This window comes from Pecten maximus, chromosome 14 (genome assembly GCF_902652985.1).
Source record: "Pecten maximus chromosome 14, xPecMax1.1, whole genome shotgun sequence".
Lineage (NCBI taxonomy): Eukaryota > Metazoa > Mollusca > Bivalvia > Pectinida > Pectinidae > Pecten > Pecten maximus.
Window position 1 is genome coordinate 21,481,007 of NC_047028.1, and position 25,578 is coordinate 21,506,584.

General features: G+C 34.0%; 1 protein-coding gene and 1 long non-coding RNA gene across 3 annotated transcripts; one reads left to right on the top strand and one right to left on the bottom strand.

Annotated features, from left to right (window-relative positions):
* Positions 1–5,343: 5,343 nt before the first annotated feature.
* Positions 5,344–12,087, bottom strand: LOC117342430. Of its 2 annotated transcripts, XR_004535863.1 has the most exons (3): positions 10,778–12,087; positions 8,457–8,566; positions 5,344–8,150 (listed from the first exon to the last, which is right to left on the bottom strand). It is a non-coding gene; the product is annotated as an uncharacterized LOC117342430 (long non-coding RNA). The 2 variants fall into 2 exon arrangements; XR_004535862.1 differs by lacking the exon at positions 10,778–12,087 and having other exon boundaries at positions 8,457–9,009.
* Positions 12,088–17,269: 5,182 nt separating this feature from the next.
* On the top strand, positions 17,270–24,414 carry LOC117341626. The gene is made up of 4 exons (XM_033903485.1): positions 17,270–17,398; positions 22,877–23,003; positions 23,626–23,699; positions 24,234–24,414. Exons 1-4 carry the CDS (start codon positions 17,344–17,346, stop codon positions 24,251–24,253), a joined length of 276 nt encoding a protein of 91 aa, XP_033759376.1. The 5' UTR covers positions 17,270–17,343; the 3' UTR covers positions 24,254–24,414.
* Positions 24,415–25,578: the final 1,164 nt, after the last annotated feature.

Consider the following 25,578-nt stretch of genomic DNA (forward strand, 5'->3'; position numbering starts at 1 on the left):
TCAAACCCCTGTGGTTTCTTTTATGAACTATATATTGATTATGAAAGCCCACTAAAAATAATCTTCTTACAGGTGTTATGTAATGGTTAAGAGTCAGTTTCCCTCAGATTTGACTGAAAATTATCAACATTATTTACATTCATATATGATATAGTTTTTATTTAATACACAATAGGATATTTGCCTGCAGAGCTCTGTCGTTTATACTGAACTAAAAATACTGTATACTTAACAAAAACAAAGATTTATGTATTGTAGCTTGTCACCTTGGTTTACATATCTATGTATTTTTATTTATTTATTCTTCAATGTTATTTATAGTGACAAGAGATAGAATATCTGTATACATATCTAGGTCACCCCATCTGTCAATCAAACTTGATAAACACTGTACTCTGCGGCTAATCACGTCATTGCACCAAATTTGGGTACATTTTCATCTAGTATCCTGGCCAAACTTTCCCTTGCATCAAATACCATTGAATCACATCAAATTAATATTCATAGAATTTTCCTAAGAACATTTTAGAATTGGTTAATTGTTTGGGTTAGCTGTTTTACCTGTCTGAGGAAATGTCTGACGGTCAGTTCAGTATGTGACTATTTCCGTGTTCATGATTCTCTGCTTCATATAGATGTGTACTTGTACATACCATTCAAACACAGACATGTCACTGTTTGTTATAGACAAAGGATACCTCTAATCCATCTTACTGTAATATTGGTAATATATCTGTTGTAGGATAAATGATATTTCTACCATACTACTGTAGTATCATAAAATAGATTTTAACTGATCATATATACTGTCACCTGTATAATTAGATCTAATTTCCATCACTGTCAACATATGTGTTCACACTTCATAGTTGGTGTTATTTTAGATAATAGGATAATCAAGTATTTATAAGGGAGACAACTCTAACAAAGTCCTCAGGTATAATTTTGTTAAGGTAGCACATACCCAAATTATAGAACTATCATGTCACCTTAAATATCTATTAGGGTGACTAAAGGTACAGGCACATGTCTCCTACCCATTTTTTCAAGGGAGATAACTCTAATATCAGGTATAATGTTTATCGAGTTAGTGTATACTGATACATGTATATACTAAGTAACTGTCATGTCACCAACACACTTCTATAAGGGAGATGACTCTAAGGTCACAAATAACTTTTATCACGGTAGTGTATGTCCATATAATATTATGTCGACACTGGGTAACTGACATGTCACCTACACACACATATATAAGGGAGATAACTCTAGCTTAATGTGATGGTATGATTTTAGATTAAGGTAGCACATGTCACCTACATATTTCTCTAAAGGAGGTAACTCTAACACAAGTCACATGTTTAACTTGAATTAAGTTATTCTCACCGACTATTTCTGTAGCTTTTGTAGTAATTGTTCCATGATGATAGGTGCTACTACACCTTACAATGGAGGCCAAAAGTACAGTAGTTATGCTTAAGTTGTTTTTTAAAATACTTTTTTTTGTACTAAAACTGAGAGAAGTATTACTATAGCATTAATCTTTGATCTTCCTATTTTTATGTTATTGGATCAAGATTAAATCCTATTGTGAAAATCCATTTTTAAAGGTTTTTTCTGCTTTACATACAAATGTACCACCAAAGTGGGAACATATACATGTACACTTTCATTCAATAGTTTCTCTTGAACAAGTTATTTTGTTACATATTACATAAATATGTATATACATGTATATCAATCTATTTTAAGGTTTTTAGATTATGATTTTACTGACGGTTGCACTGCATCCATTTTATGATTTGGTTGACATGTGACACGTGATCATGTGACTAAATCCTCATTAGATGGGCAGAAGTCACATGACTTATGTTGTCACATAGTATTATATGACTGGGACATGAGCCCTAGGTCAACAAAATGGTGTTGTTATTATTGAATAAATGTGAAATGATATTTCAGACTTGTTCGTTTATCTGTTCATCTATCCATTTCTGTTATTTAATACCTCATTCCCTTTGTTCATCATTCCCTCCTGTCATTTATTCGTCCGTCCATCATTTCACCAGTCCCTCATTTTAATAATCTCTTTTTCCTTCTGTCCATCATTTCTCAGTCCCTCATTTTAATAATCTTTTTCCTTCTGTCCATCATTTCACCAGGCCCTCATTTCATTCGTCTGTCCATCGCTCTGACTGCAATTTCCTTATTCCTCCAGTCCATCATTCCTTCGATCTCTCGTTCCCTAACAGTTTGTAATTCACCCCGCCCATCGTTTTGTCAGACGAGCATTAATATATATGTCAAGAGGAAAACGAAATATTTAAAACGTCCTATTAGCACATTTCATTATATCTTCTGAGGCCAACTCAGTTTGTAGCTCTTCTACTTCTGGAAGATCTACTTTATCCGTCTCGAAGCTGGAAGATTCATCTTCCAAGATGGCGGCGACCATGTTTAAGTGTGCGACATGAGGAGTAATGAGTTCAACTGGAAAAGGATTTATGACACATACATGCACATATTTGTATCAGTGTTTTAGAAAACTTAAAAAACTTGCTTGTTTTGGGTTATGTTCTTCCAGTTTACTCGATTTACATATAACAGAATGCGATCTTCTGAGAAGGCTTCTCTTCCGAGAAGAGTGCAAATCGAGTTGGTTTCGGGGCTCAAAGCATGGAAGCTCTTGGTAACAGGAGACAATGTAGATTATGGCTTTGGTGAACGAATACTGGCATATGTAATCGTCATTTGAGCAAGTGCACTTATAATTTGGTAAACAAACCTTTAGGAGTTTAGTAAATTCTGCATCGACAGGTGAACTAGGGCAATATACAATTGATGCGTTCATTCTGATATATGAACTTGTCTATATATCCGCTTGTTAAGGAAGCACTAACTTCAAACAGAGACCTATATACTAGGTATATAGGTCTCTGCTTCAAATAAATACTTGCATGGTTATAATAATAATATATTGCTGGTATGTATTATTTTAAACATATTTTATTGACATATAATAAGGATAAAAGGATTAGTCAGCAAGTTTTACCAACTTATAAACGACTTCTCCCATAATAATAACAAAATAATAAACAATAACATAGTCACATGATGGCATATACAAATATTCAGAAATTTGATAAAGAAACGAAAATATAATGAGAGATAGAGGAAGGAGGAGATAGGTACATATAAACTTAAATGACTGCATCGGGAAGGATCACGACATAAATGTTTGGAATGAATTCAAATATACTTGATCAATTAGAAAAACAAAAACAAAAAACAAAAAAAACATTTTATATTATATGGATAAATGGAGCATTTTGGATTAAGTTTTTTTATTATAGGAAAATGGTATGAAAAGAAGGGGGGGAGGATAGGTAGTGATAATTAGTCGAATCTTCCCGACCTTCTCAAGAAGTTTTGCACAACTTTGGCGATTTTATATTGTCAGTTGAGGAGATATTCGTGTCACCATTGCAAAGTATATTTATATTAACAGGACCGTACCAGGTTAAATCAGCAATAAGAGTTCCTCTTAAGTTGTTGTACAGGGGACAGTTAAGGAAAACATTGATCTTCACAGGGATGTCCACATTGACAAGCAGGTGAATCATAGTAGTAGTAGTGTTTTACAGGTGCCACATCCTACCATCCTCCGGAGGATTTGACCTTGACCGAGTCATATGGACAAAGGTCAGATGATGCAATGTGCAAAGGTCAGATGATGCAATAGCCCGGAATGTGTAGCCTAAGAGTATAATCCTCCTTTATCTATGTAGGAGGATTATAGCCTAAGGGGAGGACCACCCCCAGGACGGTATAGCCTAAGGGGAGGACCACCCCCAGGACGGTATAGCCTAAGGGGAGGACCACCCCCAGGACGGTATAGCCTAAGGGGAGGACCACCCCCAGAACGGTATAGCCTAAGGGGAGGACCACCCCCAGAACGGTATAGCCTAAGGGGAGGACCACCCCCAGAACGGTATAGCCTAAGGGGAGGACCACCCCCAGAACGGTATAGCCTAAGGGGAGGACCACCCCCAGAACGGTATAGCCAAAATGCGCCATAGGTCAAATCCTCTTGATGGAGTTTGATAAATCGTGGTCAGAAAGGGAGGATTATTAGTTAATTGATATCAACCTATACACAGTACCTATACTTAGAAAATGTCGCACAAGTCACGACAAGTCTGGAATGTGTAACGTCACAAGATACCTTAACGTAATGGAGGAGCGAAGGCCTTAGGCTACGTATGCTTGGAATGTAGGATGCAAACCAGTGCTTAATTCGCCCCCCCCCCCCCCCCCCCCCCCCCCCCAACCTATACTCGTAGATGATGCAATGAGGAAAGTAAACCTTGTACGGCCTAAGAAAGACCTCCCGTATGTCTGTCTAGAAAGGTGAAGGGAGGATCTTCTTTAATAAACAAGTCACAACATGTAATGGGTATGTGTGGTGGCAACAGTGGGGAGGAACGACAAATAACCAGTACTCCAGTACTCTAACGATACACAATCTACAAAGCACCAGTCACAGTAGGTTAAAACGTTCGACTATTAACCTGAAGGTCTAGGGTTCAATTTTCCCTATTAACCTTTTTTTTTATATAAAAATTCACTTCAATATGAAAATTATGCTTCATTTTAAGTTGTCAAGTACATTAGAGAAAAAATTAAAAGGTAACACATTTAAAGAGGCTTACCCGCAGACGGACCGGTAAACGGCACATCTCCGATCACTAAATAAACTTCAGTACACGTTTCTATGTGACAAAATTAGAGGCTTTCCGACTTTATTTCTTGAAAACAATTACAGAATATGTATTTAAAAGATGTTTTAAAACTCAACCTGAGAGGGAAATGTATGGAATATAACGGCAAATCTTCTTTGTAAATCGCCGCTGCCTTTGAAGTTATCACTGTGCGGCACTGTGCACATGCTTGTTTCTTATAAAACGCTGAAAAGTGATATTAAAACCTCATTTTTAATATTATTTATTTAATCGCAACCCGCAATAAGTCCCCGCTATCAAGTGGAGTCTAATTTGATTGACACATCAAAGAAACAAGCACGTGTTTACCGGTCCGTCTGCGGGTAAGCCTCTTTAAGCAACACCGGTCACCCTCTAGACATTACCTGTCAAGGTAACAAATGACTGTACCACATCCAATCATTTACATCAATACCTTTAGTCACAACAGTGTGAAAAAATGATAACCATCCTGCCAAGGGCCATGTCCGATCTGATTTCGGAATCCACCTTGACCAGCTAAAGACCAAATTATAATCTTGATTAACATCAAAGAGTATGAACAGAGACAACAACCCAATACTTCTATTCATAATGTTTTATTTTCTACAACTCAACTTTTAGCAGATGAAACACAGTACTTTAAAAAAAATATATCAATAATGCAACATCATGCTTCATCTTATCCATGAGGTATTTCACATGTATATAAAACCTGAAACATCCATAGGATGAAAAACTTTAGGAAAAACTGAACAGACCAGCACCTGTTTAACAACTGTATAGTTGAGTATTTGCATACAACATCATGCTTCATCTTATCCATGAGGTATTTCACATGTATATAAAACCTAAAACATCTATAGTATAGTTGAGTATTTGCATATGTTAGACAGAGAACTATAAACATTTTTAAATCATAAAACTTGTAAACACATATATATATCAAACAACCTATACAACATTTACTTAAAAGTAAACATTTCAAAGAGTATTTAGTTAAAGATGCAACTTACTAGTAACATGTATCAACATTAAGTTATTAATTTTACTGCAAACACGGCTTTGACACATAAAATACTCAGATAATGGCACAGTCTTAAGATTTCAACAATTATCAAACATATTGAATGGTATAAACTGTAAACATGACTTTAACATAAAAATACTGGCACAGTTTTAGTATTTCAGCAATTACAATTGAGGTAAATTGTAAACATGAATTTGAAGTTTTTAATATTATAGGAATGCAAAAGGTTTTGCGAAGATAATTGTAAGGATTTCAACAATAACAAAAATATCTTTGATGGTCATGATATGAGAAATATTGCATGCATAGCTTTGAAACAAATATTTACACAAAGTTACAAAAGTATCAACAAAAACAATTAACAAATGTAAGGAATGTCATCTGATATGTGTATACAGCTTTAGAATCGGTAAATATTTGAATATAGAAACCATATAGATTGTTTTTCAAATTATAGTTTTAACAAAGTATAATCAAATTTAAACAAATATATATTCACTTCCTTTGTATAGGGAACATTTGCAAAATATACATTTATTACAGTTTTAGATGGAAAGGGTTTTGATTAGAATATTTTCACATTCAGACTACAAAAGATGTCAGAGATAAAAATGTACTCATTGCCAGAAGCGCAACTGATATACCACCTTTGAAACATCAGTTTAATTGATGTAAAATTTAGTTTACATGATTTTTTAAAGCAGTTTAAACACCTTAGATGTATTGTTTTAAAAAAAATCCTATAACTAAGTAATATATAAAACTTAATATCTAATTCTATAAAACATCTATCGACACATGCTTGAAACATTTGACAGATAAACAACTTGATAGCCTCAGGCAATGATAGATTATCAGTTTAAAAAGTTATGTAACTTCACAAAGGTCCATATGTGATAAAAGGATATAGAATCATATTTTCAAACATTCTCTCTATAGACATCAGAAAGGACACAATCATGGAAATGTACTATGCTATTGGTTTGTTTTCAGGAATGATAGGTTTGTTTTCAGGAATGCTGGCTATCCTTATAGAACTAGCAAAATTGAAAGTGGTAGTAGAAAACTTGAGTGTGACTGTAAAACAGTTGAGTAAATGTATCAATGAAAAAGAAGGAATCATAGAATGTATGGAAGGAATTTTACAAACTATGGTGGGAGTGAACCATACAAGTCAACAAATTAAAGACATTATGGGAAAAAAGACACAAGGTAAGAGAACAGAACTTTTTTTTGTAAATCTTGTAACCTCTAACATACCAACTTTCATAAACATCTGAATTGGAATGTTAATTACAAAATCAAAACATTTCACATTAAAAATGGAAGGCTATACAAGTCTAAATATATATATATATTATATATATCAATTAATTTTTTTTATATACATTTGAAGAGAAAAAGTCCAGAAGACGTTTAAGGACCAGGCAGTACACTTCAGGTAAGGGTTATTCAACTATTTCTTAAGGTTTAACTTGAAGTAATTTAATGCATAAACATTTTATGACATATTTATAATGAGGTAAGATAATGTGTTCAATTTAAACCCTCTAAAACTATGTTTAATTTTAAGACAATGACAGTGTGAAAAAAATGAATTAGTATAAACTATCTAAAACAATAAAAAAAAAGATGATTTGAAAATTCTGTTTTCTTTTACAACAGATTCTGATAGTGAGACAGCTTTAGTACCCATAACAGAATTTGAAACATGTAATTTTACATCAGAGGTTATACTATTGACATTGATCGCTGGAATTATTGTTATTAACATAAATCTTCAGATGTATTGCTATTAACAATGCTTTTATTAATCTGGGATAATGTATAATTATTAAAACAACTAGAAAAGGTAAAACATTATGAGAGAAAAAAAAATTTAAAACGGTGTAATATCCAGTCTATATCAAATTGGACAAATCAGTCAACCGTTAAGTTTATCACGATCAACATTCCACATGTCCAGCAGCATATTTAAAAATTTTAATTCCTCATTGGGTCAACGGTTCATCCAATGAAAAGACGACAGATCACATCCTAACGGTTTTAACACACTTTCAACACATATTTTAGATTGGAAATACTACCTAGCTAGAAATACGATGGAAATGTATGGAAAGGTACAAATTGTTCTCAGCCAGAGAGGGTGGAAACTAGAATCAAAAGTGAAGTTGGATAGGATGTGTGTGTGTGTGTTTTTTTTTTTTTTTTTTCATTACCTTGTCTAAATGATGGAGTTGAACATCAATAGCCTCCTTAACGAGACACGACTCTTCAAACTCCTCGTAATGCAAACTTAAAGTCTGCCCGTTCCTGCTTGCATGTACATACTTCTCGCCATTCCCTGTCGTAACAGCAACCTTAATTAAAACATGTGGATATTAATTAAGATCAAAGTTAAAGTAGTCATGTTTACAAGTATACAATTTATAAAATTATAGAAATACATGTAATAATAATGATAAATAGTGCTATAAGTATATAAATACAAAAACAAAGTTAAGTTATAAGCATAAAATAAAGTTATAAGGATAAAGAAATAAGTTTAAAAACTAAAGTTATAAGCATAATAATAAAGTTATAAGGATAAAAAAAAAGAGAAAGAAATAAGTATATAAAATAAATTCTGCAATAATTTTAACATTTGAGTAAACAGAGCAATTTACCTTTACTTTAGGTGTCACGTTTGATTCTAGTTTCCACCCTCTCTGGCTGAGAACAATTTGTACCTTTCCATACATTTCCATCGTATTTCTAGCTAGGTAGTATTTCCAATCTAAAATACAAATGTATGTGTCGAAAGTGCGCCGTTTAGGAGTGAGCGCTAGTTTTAAGAAACCGTTAGGATGTGATCTGTCGTCTTTTCATTGGATGAACCGTTGACCCAATGAGGAATTTAAAATTTTAAATATGCTGCTGGACATGTGGAATGCTGATCGTGATAAACTTAACGGTTGACTGATTTGTCCAATTTGATATAGACTTGATATTACACCGTTTTAGATTTTTTTTCTCATAATTTTTTACCTTTTCTAGTTGTTTTAATAATTATACATTATCCTAGATTAATAAAAGCATTGTTAATAGCAATACATCTGAAGATTTATGTTAATAACAATAATTCCAGCGATCAATGTTAATAGTATAACCTCTGATGTAAAATTACATGTTTCAAATTCTGTTATGGGTACTAAAGCTGTCTCACTATCAGAATCTGTTGTAAAAGAAAGCAGAATTTTCAAATCATCTTTTTGATTGTTTTAGATAGTTTATACTAATTCAATTTTTTCACACTGTCATTGTCTTAAAATTAAACATAGTTTTAGAGGGTTTAACTTGATCACATTATCCTACCTCATTATAAATATGTCATAAAATGTTTATGCATTAAATTACTTCAAGTTAAACCTTTAGAAATAGTTGAATAACCCTTAGGCCACACCAAATTAATCAGTTGTTCGTCGGGAATCCCGCTCCAAAAATATCAAAGTCGAGAAAAAAATAAAAATAATTTTTTCCCGCACCTCCGGAAAAATCGTCAAATCCGGATTTTTTTTCCGTTTTCCGACTTCTTTTTCCGGTTATTACAACACATTTCGACGCTTGAAACGCCGACCCAAACAAGCGTTTCGTTGATACCTGATGCAGAGATGAAAAAAAATGGCGGAAAGGCTCCGGCCTAGCACGAGGATAGTTACTCCAATAACATTAGAGGTTTACACGACAGGAAACTTTTGACAGGCTGTCATGTAACGATATCCACCAATGTAATCAGGTGGAATAAGACCTCATATACGTATAGGAGTAGAGGATAGTCTGCTGTAAATTCTTGGAATAGTATGGGTATTTTTATAGTAAGTGTACAGAGGGGGTCGGGTGCACTAATGTAAATACAGCGATCGAAGCGGAGAACAATGAAACGTTTTATGACCTTTTTATCCGCAGTATTAACTACCACCTTGGTTTAAACAGTATTTTATTATCAATGGTATATACAATACATGGGTCATTATATACAATAATTGGAAACTACCACCTTGGAAATTTTTTGTAATGTGGTAACAATCAAAGTATTTATTTTATTTTGAAGAATGATATTTTTTGTTAAATAAGGTCAGTACCTATGTGATATTTTTTTTATTTGTATTCCATAATAATAATCAGAAAATGTGGAATTATTTTATTCCAATTTCATCATTTCACAGTTGTCCTCTTAGTATTAGGGCTATTCCATTAAAATATCTAAATGACCCCAGGATTCCAAAACAATTCACCTCTGTCCATGGTTAGATTTCGCTCCAATTACTTCTGTGTATTAAAATTAATTAAAATAAATTCTTTGGGTGGTACCCCTAAAACAAACTGGACTCCTGGGGTAGGGTAGATGTTTTACTGGAAAAGCCCTTAGTTTTACTGTTAAATACAAGTCAATTATATTTGATAGATGCTGAATTCCCAGCCATATACATTTTAATGATTGTGGTTCTAATATGCCAATTTTCTGTTGTTTTATATGGTATTATTATTTTTGTTCCAGATAATTATATATGATATAGTGATTTTGTTTTTTCTGTGCCAATTTTCTTTTGTTTTATACATTATTTTCTATTATACCGGTATTTGTTCCATACAAATGAGAGAACTGTGTTAAGTTTGATTTGATCAAGTAGATCAGGTATTAAATTGTTGTTGGATTTTACATACAATTGTTTAGTTATTTGTGTATGAAATCACTTCATGATATACATGTACTTGAATTGATCACAAATAGACACAAACATCTGTTCAATATGGTATTCAGTTTATTTCCAACATTTAATGAAAAAAAAATAATGGAAAAATATATCGCTCGCACATCATTTGAACGCTTCGCCTCTTGAAATCTCTAAATGGAAATTTTTTGCTAGAAAAAAAAATTTCGCTCGCTCGCCCCATTTTTTTTTACCAGTTTCCCGAAGAACAACTGATTAATTTGGTGTGGCCTTACCTGAAGTGTACTGCCTGGTCCTTAAACGTCTTCTGGACTTTTTCTCTTCAAATGTATATAAAAAAAATTAATTGATATATATATATATATTATGACTTGTATAGCCTTCCATTTTTAATGTGAAATGTTTTGATTTTGTAATTAACATTCCAATTCAGATGTTTATGAAAGTTGGTATGTTAGAGGTTACAAGATTTGCAAAAAAAGTTCTGTTCTCTTACCTTGTGTCTTTTTTTCCCATAATGTCTTTAATTTGTTGACTTGTATGGTTCACTCCCACCATAGTTTTTAAAATTCCTTCCATACATTCTATGATTCCTTCTTTTTCATTGATACATTTACTCAACTGTTTTACAGTCACACTCAAGTTTTCTACTACCACTTTCAATTTTGCTAGTTCTATAAGGATAGCCAGCATTCCTGAAAACAAACCTATCATTCCTGAAAACAAACCAACAGCATAGTACATTTCCTTGTTTGTGTCCTTTCTGATGTCTATAGAGAGAATGTTTGAAAATATGATTCTATATCCTTTTATCACATATGGACCTTTGTGAAGTTACATAACTTTTTAAACTGATAATCTATCATTGCCTGAGGCTATCAAGTTGTTTATCTGTCAAATGTTTCAAGCATGTGTCGATAGATGTTTTATAGAATTAGATATTAAGTTTTATATATTACTTAGTTATAGGATTTTGTTTTTAAACAATACATCTAAGGTGTTGAAACAGCTTTCAAAAATCATGTAAACTAAATTTTACATCAATTAAACTGATGTTTCAAAGGTGGTATATCAGTTGCGCTTCTGGCAATGAGTACATTTTTATCTCTGACATCTTTTGTAGTCTGAATGTGAAAATATTCTAATCAAAACCCTTTCCATCTCAAACTGTAATAAATGTATATTTTGCAAATATTCCCTATACAAAGGAAGTGAGTATATATTTGTTTAAATTTGATTATACTTTGTTAAAACTATAATTTGAAAAAAAATCTATATGGTTTCTATATTCAAATATTTACCGCTTCTAAAGCTGTATACACATATCAGATGACATTCCTTACATTTGTTAATTGTTTTTGTTGATACTTTTGTAACTTTGTGTAAATAATTGTTTCAAAGCTATGCATGCAATATTTCTCATATCATAACCATCAAAGATATTTTTGTTATTGTTGAAATCCTTACAATTATCTTCGCAAAACCTTTTGCATTCATATGATATTAAAAACTTCAAATTCATGTTTACAATTTACCTCAATTGTAATTGTTGAAATACTAAGACTGTGCCAGTATTTTTATGTTAAGGCCACACCAAATTAATCAGTTGTTCGTCGGGAATCCCGCTCCAAAAATATCAAAGTCGAGAAAAAAATAAAAATAATTTTTTCCCGCACCTCCGGAAAAATCGTCAAATCCGGATTTTTTTTCCGTTTTCCGACTTCTTTTTCCGGTTATTACAACACATTTCGACGCTTGAAACGCCGACCCAAACAAGCGTTTCGTTGATACCTGATGCAGAGATGAAAAAAAATGGCGGAAAGGCTCCGGCCTAGCACGAGGATAGTTACTCCAATAACATTAGAGGTTTACACGACAGGAAACTTTTGACAGGCTGTCATGTAACGATATCCACCAATGTAATCAGGTGGAATAAGACCTCATATACGTATAGGAGTAGAGGATAGTCTGCTGTAAATTCTTGGAATAGTATGGGTATTTTTATAGTAAGTGTACAGAGGGGGTCGGGTGCACTAATGTAAATACAGCGATCGAAGCGGAGAACAATGAAACGTTTTATGACCTTTTTATCCGCAGTATTAACTACCACCTTGGTTTAAACAGTATTTTATTATCAATGGTATATACAATACATGGGTCATTATATACAATAATTGGAAACTACCACCTTGGAAATTTTTTGTAATGTGGTAACAATCAAAGTATTTATTTTATTTTGAAGAATGATATTTTTTGTTAAATAAGGTCAGTACCTATGTGATATTTTTTTTATTTGTATTCCATAATAATAATCAGAAAATGTGGAATTATTTTATTCCAATTTCATCATTTCACAGTTGTCCTCTTAGTATTAGGGCTATTCCATTAAAATATCTAAATGACCCCAGGATTCCAAAACAATTCACCTCTGTCCATGGTTAGATTTCGCTCCAATTACTTCTGTGTATTAAAATTAATTAAAATAAATTCTTTGGGTGGTACCCCTAAAACAAACTGGACTCCTGGGGTAGGGTAGATGTTTTACTGGAAAAGCCCTTAGTTTTACTGTTAAATACAAGTCAATTATATTTGATAGATGCTGAATTCCCAGCCATATACATTTTAATGATTGTGGTTCTAATATGCCAATTTTCTGTTGTTTTATATGGTATTATTATTTTTGTTCCAGATAATTATATATGATATAGTGATTTTGTTTTTTCTGTGCCAATTTTCTTTTGTTTTATACATTATTTTCTATTATACCGGTATTTGTTCCATACAAATGAGAGAACTGTGTTAAGTTTGATTTGATCAAGTAGATCAGGTATTAAATTGTTGTTGGATTTTACATACAATTGTTTAGTTATTTGTGTATGAAATCACTTCATGATATACATGTACTTGAATTGATCACAAATAGACACAAACATCTGTTCAATATGGTATTCAGTTTATTTCCAACATTTAATGAAAAAAAAATAATGGAAAAATATATCGCTCGCACATCATTTGAACGCTTCGCCTCTTGAAATCTCTAAATGGAAATTTTTTGCTAGAAAAAAAAATTTCGCTCGCTCGCCCCATTTTTTTTTACCAGTTTCCCGAAGAACAACTGATTAATTTGGTGTGGCCTAAAGTCATGTTTACAGTTTATACCATTCAATATGTTTAATAACTATTGAAATCTTAAGACTGTGCCAATATCTAAGTATTTTTATGTTAAAGCCATTTTCACAGTTTATATCATTCAATATGTTTGATAATTGTTGAAATCTTAAGACTGTTCCATTATCTGAGTATTTTATGTGTCAAAGCCGTGTTTGCAGTAAAATTAATAACTTAATGTTGATACATGTTACTAGTAAGTTGCATCTTTAACTAAATACTCTTTGAAATGTTTACTTTTAAGTAAATGTTGTATAGGTTGCTTGATATATATATGTGTTTACAAGTTTTATGATTTAAAAATGTTTATAGTTCTCTGTCTAACATATACAAATACTCAACTATGCTATAAATGTTTTAGGTTTTATATACATGTGAAATACCTCATGGATAAGATGAAGCATGATGTTGTATGCAAATACTCAACTATACAGTTGTTAAACAGGTGCTGGTCTGTTCAGTTTTTCCTAAAGTTTTTCATCCTATGGATGTTTCAGGTTTTATATACATGTGAAATACCTCATGGATAAGATGAAGCATGATGTTGCATTATTGATGTATTTGTTTTTAAAGTACTGTGTTTCATCTGCTAAAAGTTTTACAAATACTTAATAAATGTTAAACTATGCTATGAGTTGTAGAAAATAAAACATTATGAATAGAAGTATTGTGTTGTTGTCTCTGTTCATACTCTTTGATGTTAATCAAGATTATAATTTGGTCTTTAGCTGGTCAAGGTGGATTCCGAAATCAGATCGGACATGGCCCTTGGCAGGATGGTTATCATTTTTTCACACTGTTGTGACTAAAGGTATTGATGTAAATGATTGGATGTGGTACAGTCATTTGTTACCTTGACAGGTAATGTCTAGAGGGTGACCGGTGTTGCTTAAATGTGTTACCTTTTAATTTTTTCTCTAATGTACTTGACAACTTAAAATGAAGCATAATTTTCTTATTGAAGTGAATTTTTATATAAAAAAAGGTTAATAGGGAAAATTGAACCCTAGACCTTCAGGTTAATAGTCTAACGTTTTAACCTACTGTGACTGATGCTTTGTAGATTGTGTATCGTTGGAGTACTGGTTATTTGTCGTTCCTCCCCACTGTTGCCACCACACAGACCCATTACATGTTGTGACTTGTTTATTAAAGAAGATCCTCCCTTCACTTTTCTAGACAGACATACGGGAGGTCTTTCTTAGGCCGTACAAGGTTTACTTTCCTCATTCCTACATTCCAAGCATACGTAGCCTAAGGACTTCGCTCCTCCATTACGTTAAGGTATCTTGTGACGTTACACATTCCAGACTTGTCGTGACTTGTGCGACATTTTCTAAATATAGGTACTGTGTATAGGTTGATATCAATTAACTAATAATCCTCCCTTTCTGACCACGATTTATCAAACTCCATCAAGAGGATTTGACCTATGGCGCATTTTGGCTATACCGTTCTGGGGGTGGTCTTCCCCTTAGGCTATACCGTTCTGGGGGTGGTCCTCCCCTTAGGCTATAATCCTCCTACATAGATTAAGGAGGATTATACTCTTAGGCTACACATTCCGGGCTATTGCATCATCTGACCTTTGCACATTGCATCCTCTGACCTTTGTCCATATGACTCGGTCAAGGTCAAATCCTCCGGAGGATGGGAGGATGTGGCACCTGTAAAACACTACTACTCATAGTGCACTTGCTCGATTTCTTATTTTGTTGTGTAGAATATTTAGTTTTCGAGGACCATAACTGATAAAATGCTTGTCATATATACATATACAGTTTACTATAATAGATTTTTTTTAGATTAGATTTGAAGGAACTTAAAGTAGGCGAGTTTCTGATAGTGTTATGTAAGTCATTCCAAAGTTTTGAAGTAGAAGGAAAAAAGAGTTTTTTGATAGTTGTAGACGAAAGTGTTGTTCCCATCAAATTACTTATGTTATCAGAATTGTGCAATAAACATTTGAATTTGAATTTAAAAGTGTCACGAGCTGTAAAAATCACCAAATCAGTCTTGAACACTATCCAAAGGTCTTTCATTTTGCTAATTTTTGCAAGGTTTACACGGAGACGAAAAACACGTTATTCACATCCAAATCGACGAGCTGAGGTCAAAATATGAACATGCAGATTTACATGGAGGCACTTTAATAGAACAAGGAGAATACAATCACGTGTTCCGGAAGGGCGAGCGTCCTCGCTTTAATCGACGGCGACTGCAGTGGATGGGAGTCAGCTGCGCTCCTTTATATAAACTGTCAAAGAAACAGGAGCGAACTATTTGCAGTATTCGTACTACTAGCACCTCTCTCTGTTTACAAAATCGATATAAGGACAAGAAAGAAAATTGCGACATTTTATTTTAAAGGTTATGAGCAAGAAACGCAAATTACACGTGTTGTATGTGTAACATAAAATAAATCTAGCTGAAGATTAACAGCGAATAACAACATTATATCAAAAGGTCGACCTGAACCGACTTTGTGACAGCGATGACGGGCAGATATAACAGTCACATGGTTTTAAGTCAACATCCGTCCGTTAACCGACACCCGAGTTCGACAAAGTACACCTCACGGGGTCCCATATTAGATCAGAAAGATAGCATTCATATTTACAGGGTTGTTAAGTTATAAAGCGGAATATTGATACACATTTTTAACTCAAGACGGACTAAGAGATTTTACTTTACCCTATAGAATTAAAGGATGTGTATTTGGGTTTGAATTTTTGATTTTTAGGCTCAATTGGTGCTAAAAAATAGACCATGGCTGTTCGAAAATTTGACTTTATTTTTGGAATGTTGTGTTAAAAAATGGAGAATGGATATACAATGTGATGAGCTTTGTGAAAAAAAAAAATGCTTCTGAAATAATAAAAATAATACATGTAGTAATAAAAGTGAGAATCTTTTTTTCGAAAGAAGGTTAGCATACACAATTGTCATATTTGTATTGCCAGAAGCTGTGATTTTTGAATATATAACAATTCCTTTCAAATCATACTTTCCGCTCATTTCCACCAGATTACGAATGAGTCTTTACTTTTCCTTGGTTTCCGAGAGATCAAGGTTGACGGGAAGCACGATAAAGTATTGTGGTCGCCATTAAATCTAAGCCATTATTTCGTTGGGACCTCTTTCGTTGCCTTTTTGAGAGTATTCCTTTACCTTTGTTGACACAGACGTTCTCGACACGTAGGTGTCGTCGATAAAGCAGAAGACGCATGCACTTCCCGAACGCCTGGATTTATTGTCATAGTTTCTTTCAATGGTCTCCATGTAATTATGTTTTTTTTCTTTCGTTCATTTTGTTTTTCCTTGATTTTGGTTGGAAATACGTATTCGTTCTTGACATTTTGTATTCCCTGTTGCTGCTGATCATGTCTAAGTTTCATCCTTTTTTGGTTCTTTCTTTCTTTCTTTTTTCATTTTTTCATTTTCTGTTATAATGATTGTTTAATTCTGTGTATTGTCGAATTAGTCGAACGGACACCTAAAATTGACATGGTAGATCATAATCAGGAGATTGTTGTGAAATATCCGCAGCTTTAATGTGTCGGTACGGGTCTGAACAGGACACGTCTACACACCACGTGACCAGTCATCGGACCTTAATTCGCCTATATATTAATATATATCACGAGATAACTCCACCCAAACTACAACAAACATGAACAGCTTTGTTTTAATATCATTTTTGGCTTCTATTTTGCCAGCTGCATTAGGTGAGTTTTTTTTTATATATATTTTTGTACGTGAAGTTTAGTTTTTGAACGCATTATCATGTATTTTAAGAGGAACATGTTTAATATTTGTGGGCGGTTTCTCCCAATGAAACTAGCCGCAATTTCCCCCACACTTTTGTGCTGCTGATATATCAGGTTAAATTGTTGGTTTTTTTTTGGTTTTAACAATCATGTAATGTTTTATATCTTAAGTCACTGGAAAATAATGGTAAGCGACCGATTCAGTTTCGCGCTAAATGTGCGTTGCCAATGTGATGTAGTACTTTCTAATAACAAATACTTTAAATATTTCACTTTCTAATACTACAACGTTATACATTATTATCGATTCATTAATCTTGGACATCATTACGATTGTTTCCTCTCTGATCAAGTAAAATTCCTATCGGCTGGAATGTCCGTATTTTTTCGACGTTGACCAGAGGCGTTGACATCCTGACCTATATTATTTACATATATACGGTCATTCCCTTGTTATGTTCTTATGTGTTATTCGTTGTTGTGGATGTAAATTAACAAATACTAATTGCTTGATTAACAAACAATAGTCGTCACAGCAATTTGCACGAAAAAACCAACCCTTACCCAATGACCAATTTTTTCACACTTGTACGCGTTTACAGGTCCTGGTAGATTTCATAAAGCACAGTATGATTTTAGAGCGGCTTTTATATAAAAATTCACTTCAATAAGAAAATTAAAAACACAATATGCTCTTCCTTTTTGGTCATATATATAATCAAAATATTGTTAATGTTGTAAATATGTTTATGTTGTCAATATTGTTTATGTTGTAAATATGTTTATGTTGTTAATATGTTTATGTTGTAAATATGTTTATGTTGTAAATATTGTTTATGTTGTAAATATGTTTATGTTGTTAATATGTTTATGTTGTAAATATGTTTATGTTGTAAATATTGTTGATGTTGTAAATATGTTTATGTTGTAAATATGTTTATGTTGTAAATATGTTTATGTTGTAAATATGTTTATGTTGCAAATATTGTTGATGTTGTAAATATGTTTATGTTGTAAATATGTTTATACAATATGTATGACCTTGTGGTTGCCACGTCTGCTATGTTATTCGTCATTTTTAAAAAAAAATGACATGTACTGGATTAATTTTATCTAGGTTGTTGTTGATATACATGTATAAATATGTGTGTGTATACCCAAAAACATAGCTCTAGTCGTGACATGTTTGTCGTGATGGAGTTGTATAACATAAATGAAAAAATATATATCATTGTGAAAAATGTCAATAATGGATTTGAGATACCTATTCCGTTGTTGTATAGAATCTGTTGAGCAATGTTCGCACCATTTCCATCCTTTGGTATTTATTATTGTTGTGAAACTGGAAGAAATTGGTCGGTTACTGAATATGGACTAAACCCTCCCCTTTCACTTTCTTTAAAATGTACAATGTAATTCATTTCTTCCTCTTATGTGATTGTGGCATGTTTGCGAAGCCAATTTCCATTTCTGAAAAAATGAACCATTTTATCCAGGACATTTCTTTATTTTTCCATCATCAAAGATGCCTATTTTGCAGTGGTAAATTTTTCACCGCTTTGCAATTAATTGTACTCAGTCATATAATATCTTTTACTTAACTCTCTCTGAAACCGGTGTATATTCTTTCAAATTTAGATTCACACAGCAGGGTCACGTACTATGTAAACCTAAGGAATTCCGTTTCGGGTTAAAAGGCTTTGAAATGAAATAATTATGAATATGAACGCAAGATCAATGTATTATATAAACGAGGAATACAAATCACATTCTACTAATTTGTATGAGAAGTTATGGAAAACAAAGTGACTTCATTTACTGCCGTTAAAATCAGAACTAAAATCATTATATTGTATCACGTTTTAGATGGAATCGAATAAACCAGTTTGATAATTGAATAAGTAAAAATATCATCATGGAGGAACCTACGGTCACATATATCTGTGTCAGTGTGATATATAGACTTGGTAAGGATGTTATCAGAAGTCTTATCGCTCGGACTTCTATCATCAGAGGTGATATGGGTTTCATCCTGTAAGTGCTCTATCTGTGTGTCTAGATTTAATACCCCGGCTATAACTATGATAAACCAGTCTGTAGACAGCCGGCTAATGGATACCAGGTGAAGGTCCGAAGTGTGTTGTCCGATCGCTGATCGGGAGGGTTTATGCTCCCAATGAAGTGCCGAGATGGCGGACCGTCTTGTGCTGTATTGGTTGCTCTAGAAAAATTAGCGACAATAAATAGATAAGCAATAAATTGTCAAATAAACCATTTTGAAAAAGAAAGACAGAAAGTATGAAACAAAGGTACATCAAATTTTACGAACAATATCAAATGTTACAATCTCTACCATACTTATCTTTCCTTACACTCACTAACAATGAATGTAGCAGAGCGCAAGGAACCTTGGGAGAGATTGCAAATATTGGTCACGTGCTGCTAGCAAGACCCTCGGTCGTTTGGACGCCGATCGCTATCTAAAATCAGCAACTAACCGTTGTACTAAAGTGGGCCCTTGCACATTCCCATCCAGACGGTTTATTTCTATTTCGACCTTCACCTCCTAGATAGCAATACTTCAGATCTTTTATCACTGATGAGTCTCAGAAGGTTGTACAAAGACACACAGGATATAATGACAATTCAAAACAAATTGAAAAGTTAGATAAATCTGAACAAAACTTAAGTCTACTTCAACAAACAGGTGTTTGACATTGGACGAACAGCTCTTTGACGCAGTTTGATTTTACTACAGCTCTAAGGAAGTCTGGCCTGAATAGAAAGGTGCTTATGTATATTGTGTGTCTTTTGTACAATCCTTCATTGTTGATTTAAAAGGTCTTCGGTGTCAGATCAGTCAAAGGGTTATCGGCACTACATGATTATGATATAATATACATGATATATCAACATTTACATATATACATCTGTATTATTATACTGGTATAATTTCTGTTGTTCATTTTGTGTGCTACGTACTCTTTTGGAAATCTACATCTGATGTGTACATCTATAAATCATCACCAAAGTAAGGTTGCTAGATTCTTGACGAAATTGTTATAAGGAGTACAAGGGTTGCTCAATTCCCGAAACCTCAGGGTAAACATTATATTTTACTCCCTGCATCCCAGGTTTGTGTCCTCGATACTCCAGGTGTTACGTTCACTTTTCTTCCTGAATCCCATTGGAAAAGTCCTCCTCGATATTCCAGGGGTTAGGTTGACTTTGCTTCCTGAATTCCATGAGAGCGTCTTCCTCGATACTCCAGGAGTTAGGTTGACTTTGCTCCCTGAATCCAAGGAGTATGTCCTCCTCGATATTCCAGGGGTTTCGTTCACTTTTGCTCCTGAATCCCAAGATAACGTCCTCCTCGATACTTCAGGGGCTATGTTGACTTTTGCTCCCTGAATCCCATGGGATCGTCCTCCTCGATACTGCAGGGATTACGTTCACTTTTTCTTCTTGCATACCGGGAGATCGTCCTCCTCGATACTCAATGGGTAACCGGGTATCTTTGTTTTCTTTCCCAGGTCAGTTTGAACTGATGTACTGATGATTCGGAATGCCTACTGACGGATATCATTGTTTTCTTTCCTAGGTCAGTTTGGTGTATGTACTGATGATTCGGAATGCCCACTAACCGGGTATCTTTGTTTTTTTCCCTAGGTCAGTTCGGTGTATGTACTGATGATTCGGAATGCCTACTGACCCGATATCTTTGTTTTCTTTCCTAGGTCAGTTTGGTGTATGTACTGATGATTCGGAATGCCCACTGACCGGATATCATTGTTTTCTTTCCTAGGTCAGTTTGGTGTATGTACTGATGATTCGGAATGCCCACTAACCGGGTATCTTTGTTTTCTTTCCTAGGTCAGTTTGGTGTATGTACTGATGATTGGGAATGCCTACTGACCGGATATCTTTGTTTTCTTGCCTAGGTCAGTTTGGTGTATGTACTGCTGATTCGGAATGCCTACTGACCGGATATCATTGTTTTCTTTCCTAGGTCAGTTTGGTGTATGTACTGATGATTGGGAATGCCTACTGACCGGATATCTTTGTTTTCTTTCCTTGGTCAGTTTGGTGTATGTACTGCTGATTCGGAATGCCTACTGACCGGGCATCTTTGTTTTCTTTCCCAGGTCAGTTTGGTGTATGCACTAATGATTCGGAATGCCTACTGACCCGATATCTTTGTTTTCTTTCCTAGGTCAGTTTGGTGTATGAACTGATGATTCGAAAAGCCCACTGACGGATATCATTGTTTTCTTTCCTAGGTCAGTTTGGTGTATGTACTGATGATTCGGAATGCCCACTAACCGGGTATCTTTGTTTTCTTTCCTAGGTCAGTTCGGTGTATGTACTGATGATTCGGAATGCCTACTGACCCGATATCTTTGTTTTCTTTCCTAGGTCAGTTTGGTGTATGTACTGATGATTCGGAATGCCCACTAACCGGATATCATTGTTTTCTTTCCTTGGTCAGTTTGGTGTATGTACTGATGATTCGGAATGCCCACTAACCGGGTATCTTTGTTTTCTTTCCCAGGTCAGTTTGGTGTATGTACTGATGATTCGGAATGCCTACTGACCCGATATCTTTGTTTTCTTTCCTAAGTCAGTTTGGTATATGTACTGATGATTCGGAATGCCCACTGACCGGATATCATTGTTTTCTTTCCTAGGTCAGTTTGGTATATGTACTGATGATTCGGAATGCCTACTGACCGGATATCTTTGTTTTCTTTCCTTGGTCAGTTTGGTGTATGTACTGATGATTCGGAATGCCCACTAACCGGATATCATTGTTTTCTTTCCTAAGTCAGTTTGGTGTATGTACTGATGATTCGGAATGCCCACTAACCGGGTATCTTTGTTTTCCTTCCTTGGTCAGTTTGGTGTATGTACTGATGATTCGGAATGCCTACTGACCCGATATCTTTGTTTTCTTTCCTAAGTCAGTTTGGTATATGTACTGATGATTCGGAATGCCCACTGACCGGATATCATTGTTTTCTTTCCTAGGTCAGTTTGGTATATGTACTGATGATTCGGAATGCCCACTGACCGGGTATCTTTGTTTTCTTTCCTTGGTCAGTTTGGTGTGTGTACTGATGATTCGGAATGCCCACTGACCGGATATCATTGTTTTCTTTCCTAAGTCAGTTTGGTGTATGTACTGATGATTCGGAATGCCTACTGACCGAATATCATTGTTTTCCTTCCTTGGTCAGTTTGGTGTATGTACTGATGATTCGGAATGCCTACTGACCGGGTATCTTTGTTTTCTTTCCTTGGTCAGTTTGGTGTATGTACTGCTGATTCGGAATGCCCACTTACCGGATATCTTTGTTTTCTTTCCTAGGTGAGTTTGGTGTATGTACTGATGATTCGGAATGCCCACTGACCGGGTATCTTTGTTTTCTTTCCTAGGTCAGTTTGGTGTGTGTACTGATGATTCGGAATGCCTACTGGCCGGGTATCACTGCTGTAAAGGGACGATATACTGTTGTGAAAATGGATACATGTGTACAGGCACGGGCACGTGCATCAGCTATGGGTATAAATATTTCATTATCATTTCAACACACAATATATTACTGACCGCAAAACCCTCTTTAGGTTACCGGTATCAGATGAAAGATGGAGGTATTTCGAGTCCTTTCAATTGATTGTTTTTTCTATTGACATGGCATTTCGCAGGCGAAAGAGCTTTTGCTAATTATATAATAAGAATGAGATTTTGATACTGTTCGGTAGGGGTACATCACTTTACAATCGCTATGTCCATATCTTAAAATGACGTAAAGAATAACAAAGATAATGTTGTTTTAATACAACTATAACTAAAAAAGATTGAAATTGATTAAAGGAAAGGAAAGAAAACCGCACCAAGAAACCAACAAAAGATTTCCATATTAAAATTAATCATATTTTTGTCTTTCAATATGTACACATATATATACATGTTCATGTGTTTGTGATTTCAGCAATTTAATGTGTGATTTAATTTGAACAGTTATATTGATGACAGTTATATATATTTCGTCCTCTTAAAATGGATAAGAAAATTAATTTTTATCAGCTTGTCGTTTTGACCAGATCTCCAAATATGATTTTACCACTGTTACCAATCTGTTTCATGTCACACGGTTGGTCAATAAGACATCTTTATCTTCCAGCGTTATCATCGGGCCAGTTGTCGGGTTCGTCGTGTTAGCCATTGGTGTTGCATTCTTCATATATAGACGGAGATGTGAGTATAGAGCGCTATGTAGGCGTCAATACATATATATTATATTGTAAATATATATAAAAAATGTAATAATGTAAATATATATATATATATATATTGTAATAATGTAAATATATATATATATATATGATATAAATATGTATATAATGTAATAATGTAAATTTATATGTAATGTAATAATGTGAATATATATATATGTAATGTAATAATGTAAATAAGTTCGAGGCCCGGTCAGGGCACGAGTCAAAAATTTGTCATTCTTCTTCATTTGTGTTGCTAAGTAATGTAATAATATAAATATATATATATATAATGTGTAATCATTTAAATATATATATATAGAAGGGAAAAGGTCTACAACATTGCAGTAGTTAAGATTATACAGCATTGGATTTATATAGAGGGCTTTAAAAGCCTAGATCATTTTTCAAGAATAAATCTGCATTTACACAATTTTTCAGTTTACCAATATTTTTAAATTGTTATAACACTAGGTTATTCGTCTATGTAAGGATGTATATTGTATTGTTTTAGGTCGCAACAGGAATGTATAGATGCCGAGGACTTAACAAGCCATTCTGATCCACAAGTCAAGGGGGATCACTCTGTTTCATCCATACGCACATTTTTTACGTATTCAGCCAAATTGTTTTAATTTTGTTCACTACAATCACCATTGTTTTAATATCGCTAATATTAAATGATTTAAATTGAACTCCAGTTATGAAAATTTGTTGCAATACGTCACGCCACATGTCTCTACTGATGTGACGTCATAATTGAAAAGTTCCATGAAGTCTTATGAAGGCATTGCCAATGCAGCAGATGTCCATATTTGTATTCCCTACAGAAGGCAAGGAAAAACAGTTGGAAGGGTTAATTTCAAAAAGCCAAGGGTTTCCCTCTCGATTTACCTATCTTCTCTACAGCCTTCGAATATATAATGGCAAATCAAAGACTTGATACTAGCAATTTGATTGGCTTAAAATCTGTTCTATTGCCATGCTAATATCTGCCCTCTGGATAAATCTCCCTACACTCACAACAAAGCCTGTGGATTTTACAAATCTATATAGCATCTATGTTCGTTTAAATAATCACAGGTGTGCAGGGTCATATAAATTTAAAAAAAAAATCAAATTTGGTCATAGACACGACTTTAGTCGTCACATTTTCCAAGGATGTAGAAAAACAAGATATACATGTATTAGGAGCAAAACCATAGAACTCCAATGAAAGAAAAACCCGAATTGGTCATCACCGGATATATATGTAAAAGTGGAGAATATAAATCACCTTACTATCTCCAACTAACGGAAATTTCTCTTTAGCCTAGTGGTGGGATGTTTGCCTTGACAGCGAAATGTCGCTGGTTTGAACCCCAGAGTGGTGGACAGGGAATGTTTCATTACTCCTTTTTATTACATATACATTGTATGTTAATGGTGTGTAATGATTTCTGATAAATTTCGATCTTTCTGTCTCCTATAGCCGGATATTCTTCTTAGTTTGAATATGTCCGGGTTGCTATCACATTTGTCTCTTTCCGTGTTTACTTGTACATTACTCTATATTTCGACATTAATACTTTTAGATGTCTACATTGCCATATCAAACATCAAAAACTAGATCCATACATCGTTAAAAGGCAAAAACTCCAATAAAAGGGCAGCAACATGGAAAACATAATACAAGCCTAGTATACAGAAAACCAAACAACTTCATCACGATCAACAAAACTCTCTCTTGAAATTAAACGTTTTCTAAAATTTATCTTATAACAATTGCGAAACAAAATATACCAACTTATATTAATCACGCTTGTTGACCCAGATGGAAGCGCTGTGAGGGGTTTTACGGTGAAAGGAAACCGGGGTAC

What these genes read in the sequence shown, in the direction of transcription:
- LOC117341626 (XM_033903485.1), top strand. Translation starts at nt 17,344, where the DNA reads ATGAACAGCTTTGTTTTAATATCATTTTTGGCTTCTATTTTGCCAGCT. An exon ending in TATTTTGCCAGCTGCATTAG is followed by an intron (nt 17,399 to 22,876) that starts GTGAGTTTTTTT and finishes TTTCTTTCCTAG; the next exon opens with GTCAGTTTGGTGTGTGTACT. An exon ending in CTTCATATATAGACGGAGAT is followed by an intron (nt 23,700 to 24,233) that starts GTGAGTATAGAG and finishes GTATTGTTTTAG; the next exon opens with GTCGCAACAGGAATGTATAG.